Source organism: Phoxinus phoxinus (assembly GCF_949152265.1).
Source record: "Phoxinus phoxinus genome assembly, chromosome: 18".
NCBI classification, from domain to species: Eukaryota; Metazoa; Chordata; class Actinopteri; order Cypriniformes; family Leuciscidae; genus Phoxinus; species Phoxinus phoxinus.
The window spans coordinates 24,037,876-24,045,034 of NC_136893.1; the positions used below are offsets into that span (position 1 = coordinate 24,037,876).

Below are 7,159 nucleotides of genomic sequence, written 5' to 3' on the forward strand. Positions count from 1 at the left end.
ACTAAAGCTCCGGACATGTGCCGGCTTCAACATGCTTCCAAAACTGCAGCTATAGCAACAGCGGCTGCTAATCGACGTCTCAAAACTTAGTCTCAAAGATGGAAAAAAACACTTGAGTATCTTCATATTTTCACAGTCTAATGAGAGTAGGCTAATGCAAAATGTTAAATATGTTAACTCATTAAACATGTTGTATGCTCCACAGATAAATAAATACTGGGGTTATTCAAAACAAAAAAATATTGTGGTAACACTTTATTTTACAGTGTCATTGTTACATGTTTTTCATGTAGTTACTATAGTAATAACTATAAATTATGCATAATTACATGCAACCAACCCTCAACCAAACCCTAACCGTAACTCTATAGTAAGTACATGTAATTATCATTACTCAGTATAATTACACTGTAATAAAATAAAGTGTAACCAATATTGCTCATTGAATTGTTTATATGACAGAATACTCACAACTACATTAGCTTACCCTAAAAAAGTCCCGCACATCCATTTTTACTGTATTTCTGGATGTACATTAAATAACTATTAGACATTATATCATGTTAACTACATTATCATAATGTCGCACAAATACATTTTTAGTTTGAATTAGGTCAGAGGAAAATATTTTTTAAAATCATGTGGTAAAATATGTGTTGATTTTGAAATTGCTATTAATTGCTAAAAAGTGCAATTTCTACCTATTTGACCCTATTTTTGTGTCACTGATTTATATATGAATCAGTCAGGTTGAATGTATATTTAATAAATAGAAAAAAAGATAATCCCACAAACCATTTAGCACTTAAATGAACTATTGAACCTTGGTTCTCCTGTCATTAGATCTGTACATGTTTTCATTACATAATTCATCGTGACACCTGAAAGGAAACATGTTAAACTCAATCGGTCGGACGATCAGACTTGTGATATATATAAATGGGTCAGATACAGCTGAATAATGATAAATGCAGCTTTTTTTATTACACTAATTTAAACATGTAGGCTAATGTGTATAAAATACAAATTGCAATATAATTCTCGAAAATATTTTAATGGCCTAAGAAAAAATCTAAATATTAAAGTATGAGGTTAATATCTTGTGACTTTAATATTTTTGTGACTTATTTATGAATTTTATTAGAATTTCAAAAATCTGCACTGAATATTTTTCTGTAAGGGTATAAAACACAATAAAATGTCTTAGCAAAATAAATCAAAATAAAAGCGTACAATAATTTACATACCATAAATTACACCCAAAATTCCTTTTTATGGACAAATAAAGGGTTAAAACAGCTAGATTGAATTAGGTCAGAATTAAACCAAGGTAAAATATTAGGTTCATTTTGAAATTTCCATTAATAATTCTTTTTTTTTTTTTTTTTTTAGTGCTTGCCAGCAACTATTTGTCACCTGATCTGGCACTTTAAACATTGTGTGAAAAAACAGGCAGTGAAATCAGAATAAGAAAATATGTTAATAATAATTAAAATAATAGAGTTGTTAATTTTGTTTTGGAAATTATAGTTCCAAATCCCAAATGAAGTTCAGTCTCTTATATCCATACAGCTCTCCATCAATAAGTTGACCTGCAAAGAAACCTTCAAATATATATTAAAAAAGGAAGACACTTTAATGAACTTGTTTAGGTCAACCGAGCAATGAAACATCACAGAACGCAGGAGGAAAAAGCCTCAGCGTGGGGTGATGTGTGTGTTTGTCTTGACCACAGCATTGACTCCAGGTGACTGTAACTGAATCAGTCTATGTTTAGTGCACTGTCAGCCTCAATAATTACACTGTCGGGGGTTAGCAGAGTTTATATAATTAGGATGATATTTGACCCCTTTATAATCGAAAGATTCTCTGGGGCGCACAGAGGATTCCAGGAGGACAATATATGGTTGTGCAATCAGTTACATTCACAGTGACTCGCCAGCAAGTCGACCTGGTCACGTTGAACAGGGGACATGGAAGTTAACGCTAGAGGGCAACGTGATACACGCTGGTTGCTCCAGGAAAAACTAGGTCACGGGGATACATGACCCATCCCTATTTTTTGTGATGTCTCCTCAGCCATATCTTCTGAGGGACAGCTGAGATAGGAGCCTGTTTCAGCCAAGGTCAGAGGTCAAAGGTGAATGTGCATTTATTTCTGATTTATATACTAATATATATATATATACAATCAGCCAATCACATGGCAGCCACTCAATTAATTTAGGCATGTAGACATGGTCAAGACGATCTGCTGAAGTTCAAACTGAGCATCAGAATGGGGAATAAAGGGGATTTAAGTGACTCTGAATGTGGTCTAGGTGTTCGTGCCAGACGGGCTGGTCTGAGTATTTCAGAAACTGTTGATCTACTGGGATTTACTAGGGTTTAACAGAGAATGGTCTGAAAAAATTTAAAATATCCAGTGAGCAGTTATGTGGGTGAAAATGCCTTGTTGATGCCAGAGGTGTTGATGCCAAACCATTGCAACTAATGAATGAACAAGAACACAGGCGGGCAAACAGGGAGTTGATGATGGTGAGATGACCCAGAAAAGAGACGTGAGTAGCCAAAGGATGACCCAAAATTGGGACAAGATTAGGGCTGGGTATCGTTCAAAATCTTTCGATCCGGTGCCAATTTCGATACCTCGGTTTCGATACCGGTTCCTAACGATACTTTTTCCGATTCCATATGTTTTAAAATCCATTTCAACATCAACAAAAATACTTTAAACACAAAACTTTTCTTTTTCACCTCAATTAAAACAAATTCTGATAACACTTCTCACTCAGGGTAACATTATTAATAAAACTGGTTGGTATCAATCTTAACTTTGCCAAAATTAACAAAAAAAAGAGAAACCTTTTTGCCACAACATGAACATATTATATAAATAATAAATAAATAAATAACATTGTGTACAGGCTAATATTGAACCAACTAAAATGCAAAGGAATGTAAAAACTTTTTAGTGCATAATCAAACTGCATTTGTGATTAACCGGCCGCTCAGCAGTTTTTCTTTAGAAAGATTAACATGTCTGCTTTTTCCGGTAGCAGACAGGCCCGCTCCTGGCTAATGGTGTCCCCAGCAGTGGAAAATGTACGCTCTGAGGGCGTCGATGAGGCTTGTACACATAGGTACCTGGCTGCCAAGCTGGATAGCATTGGCAGTGTGTCCCTCATACTCCACCACCAAGTCGCTGGATTCACTGTGGAGAGTGTACACGGCAAACCTCTGTAGAGCTGTATCTCCTCCTGAATTTTCTCTGAGGTGCTGATCATGCTCTTGGCTCTTACTTCTATCGCCATGTCTTCCTCTGATAAAATCTCTTCAAGGGCAGAAAGCTTTGCCCGCTTCTACAAACAATACATATTAAACATGCATATTAATTTTCTTCTGAAAATGAAGCAGGAAGAAACAGGATGTCCGTATATATTTACCTGTGTTGCTACTGGCGCTGCACAAGCTTCATCAGATAAGTCATCATCACTTACTGCCTCTTCATTGACTTCTTCCTTTCACCTTTATTCTATATTTGATGGAAACACAGGTATCACATTTATTTGATTTACAATGGAAGAGGAGAAAGATTACCAGTAATAAGAATATTAAACACACCTGATGTGTGGTGGCTCTACTAATCAGCTCCTTCTCTACTCTGTCCCACACTGCATCTGAGGCTGCCACTCTTGACTTAAATCTTGGGTCTAAGGCCGTGCTTTCCTCCAAAAACTGCTGAATGCACTCCTCCTGCAAGACAAGAACATAATATAGAAGTTAGGTTTCTGAGTATACCTTATGAAAACAATTGACAAATCAATAGGATGATGATACTCACTTGGTATCTTTTTGAAAGATCACCCCAGATTTTTTCTTTGATGCACTGAGTAAATGTGGAGTCCTCTGCACTTACAGTGAAGTGGTGCTCAAGTTTCCCCAAGATGGGCAGAATCTGACCCAATGTTGGAATCCTTTCAGCGGACATGCAAAGAGTTGAAGTATACAGTAGCTTCATGACTTTAACAAACTCCTCTGCTTTTCTGAAGTCATCATCAGTAACTCGCTCCAGTCTGAAAAATGTCCACATAGTTTTATTAACAAGATTAAACTTAACAAAAGATATTTAGCACTGATACTAGAACGAGCCAATTCAAACACCTGTCCTTCTCAATTGTCCTCTTCAACCAAGCGTCCATGGCAGCTGCCTAGATGGCAAGGAACTGCTCGAGGAACCTCTCCACCATTAGAAAGAGGCTATTCCACCTGTTCTTAATATCCAAGATGACTGCATGTTCTGGAAGGCCCACAGAGAGAGACAGATGGGTCAAACTGGTTATCCATTTGGGGAAACAGTTTAATAAACAATTTAATCAAGACAAGTTAAGTTTAGCGTATCTTGATTTCTACTTACCGAGAAGTTTCTGCTTTTCCTTTAAGACAGGTTTAGCCAGGCTAGACCTCTTCAACCAGACCACCATTGCACGGATCCTTCCTGCCCACCTTGAAACGGAGGGCACATTGTACAGTTTTTGAGCAGCAATGTTTAGTGTGTGAGCAAAGCAGCCAATCTTTATTATGCTCATCTTTTTCACTGCCACATCCATGTTTGCTGCATTGTCTACAGTGATGGCTACAACTTTGTGCTTTATTTCAAATTCATCCAGAATGTCTCCTATTTCCTCTGCTATGACGTCCCCTGTCTGGGACGTGTAGACTGCCCTTGTATGGAGTACGTTTTCCTTCATGGAACCTTCTTTGACATAATGGACTGTAACGGTCAAATAGTGGTCTTGAGCCACACTGGTCCACCCATCAGCAGTCACCGCCACATCAGCCACAACTTGCAACTTTCTCTTCAGATTTCCTATTTCTACTGCATACCATGCAGGAATAAGTGTATTTGACAGCATGTCTCTGCTGGGGGACTGATATTGGGGGTTTAAGGTGCTTATCATCTCCCTATAATTGACATTAGAGCACAAAACATGTTAACAATATAATGGTTTCATTTTTTTTACTGACAATAACAGTAAAATATGTCATCCAGGCTAAAAGAGGCTATATTGGCAAACTACCTTTAAAAAAACTCCCTTTATATCGATAGCTTGCTCACCTCCACCATGGGGCCTCCACTGTTGAAAAAGGTAGCAAACCTTTAACAATAAACCCTGTGACTGCTCTGTGGCACTGATCTCGTCTTTGCTCGGACATTTTCCCTCTTGCTGCTGACAGTGTGAAGGGATTGACACTTTCTGGTATTGTCTTCCTATTCCTAACATCGGGGTGGACCGGTGCAGAGGCTAATGTGAAGGGGGAAATAGACAGCGCTAACGCTACAGCAACCGACTAGCAGGTTTTAACATACATAAAGTGGTAGTCAACTCCAATCACCAATCGCCGGCGCTTTAGGTCCTTACATGCAAGTATGCTACAGGCTTTTGGAACCGAAATTTGGAACCGAAAGATAAATAATTTTTCGATACTCATAGTATCGGAGTTTTTCGTTCGATACCATAAAAGTATCGACGTTCGGTGCCCAGCCCTAGACAAGATAAAGGTCCATGGTGGAACTGATAGAAAGAGGAGCCTGACCGAGTAAGGTGGAGACGTGACCAGAGAAATCCCAGGTGGAGCAGAGGAGAGGGAGAGCCAAGATGACACTGAAGGCCTGGAAGGCCAAGGTGGAGCCATAGGCGTGTGTGACCGAGACTTGGTTTTGGAAGACCAGGGCGGAGATGGTGGGAGTGAGGACATTGTAGGACCTGGAAGGGAGGAGGAGCCCGGCAGAGCCAGTGGGATGGAGGGTTGAGGTGCAGCTGATGTGTCTGAGGAAGAGCCAGAGCAGAATTTGATTTGGGGGCCCCTCCCACCACACGGAGTCACCTGTGCTTGACGATTATTGACACAAATGTCATGCAATAATGTTACATTATGAATGAATACAGTGTGGTTATGTATTAATACAAAATAAATACTTAATAAAAAATAGATAGCCTACTTTTACTTTACTCTTTGAAACTTCTTAAAACAAACTGTCTCAAAACATATCAAATAAATTATTTGCTAAAATAATGACACAACTGAGAAATCAGAAACATAATAAGAGCAAGGGTTCAACAATGACAGTTGTTGTTGAAAACTGTAAAAATAGAATTATTTCTCATCTGTCTCAATACTTTTTTTAGATTATTATTGTAACAGACTTTGTTGGATTGTACATGCATCATGACAGAATCCAACAAAGTCTATTACTATAATAATGATGTACTGCCGCTAATTGTATATGTGTGTATGCAATGTATTTTTCCCCTCGGGGCTTGCCGTAGATAGGCATGGGTCATGCGCACTTGCTACTGGAGTGTCTCGGGTTTTTGGAGTTAGTGATCTGATGTGTGGTATAATAAAGTGGAGAAGAGTTCAAACTGCTATAAATAATCATGCAAACATACTTTTATCTTGCTCTTTTATCTCCTCCTCTGTCCTATTCTTCTTTCTCTTTTCGGCACCAGAGGGATACGTCCTTTTTTGTGACATGGCTTAACATTACCGTGACTATGCGCAGTTGCGCACGAATGATCTATGCACGCGCGAGGTGTCTAGATAATGCGCATGACTTAAACACTGGCAGACACAGCAGCAATTGTAGTAGGCAGGTATATTGATCATGAAATCAGAGTTTTCTTGTCATTATTCATTAATTCGTTCATATTCATTCATTTATTTATGCTACTTGTTTAAGTTATCTAATATGTAAAAAAAAAAAAAAAAACTCGATTGGGGGGCCCAAGCAGCCGCTTAGTTCGCCATTGACGATATATCAAAAGCGACTATTGACCAAGGTGAAGCCAGAAGGATGAGGGAGCCAGGCAGATCCTGAGGGATGACATGTCATGTTGGAGCCGAAGGAGCATGGAGCCCAGGTGGAGCCGATGGATCGGAGGGCTGAGGTGGAGTCCAGGGCTCTGGGGGTTGAGTTGAGGGATCCATGCACCAAGGCTGATGACTGGGAAGCCTAAGGCAGATCCGAGAAGCATGGCGGATCCACTGGAGGAGCCGAGGGTCTGAAGGGAGACAGCAGAGACGAGGGCGAGGAACTAGATGGCTTTGGCAAAGGAGGAGGGAGAGGGAGGCTAGGAGGGACCATCCACGATGA

General features: G+C 39.3%; 1 protein-coding gene across 1 annotated transcript; it reads right to left on the bottom strand.

The window, feature by feature from the left end:
* Positions 1-1,396: 1,396 nt before the first annotated feature.
* Positions 1,397-5,357, bottom strand: LOC306986301 (uncharacterized protein). Its single transcript, XM_079589420.1, has 6 exons — positions 4,418-5,357; positions 4,165-4,300; positions 3,845-4,076; positions 3,625-3,756; positions 3,447-3,535; positions 1,397-3,362 (listed from the first exon to the last, which is right to left on the bottom strand). The coding sequence occupies exons 2-5, from the start codon at positions 4,200-4,202 to the stop codon at positions 3,497-3,499; spliced, it is 441 nt and encodes a 146-aa protein (XP_079445546.1). The 5' UTR covers positions 4,203-4,300; positions 4,418-5,357; the 3' UTR covers positions 1,397-3,362; positions 3,447-3,496.
* Positions 5,358-7,159: the final 1,802 nt, after the last annotated feature.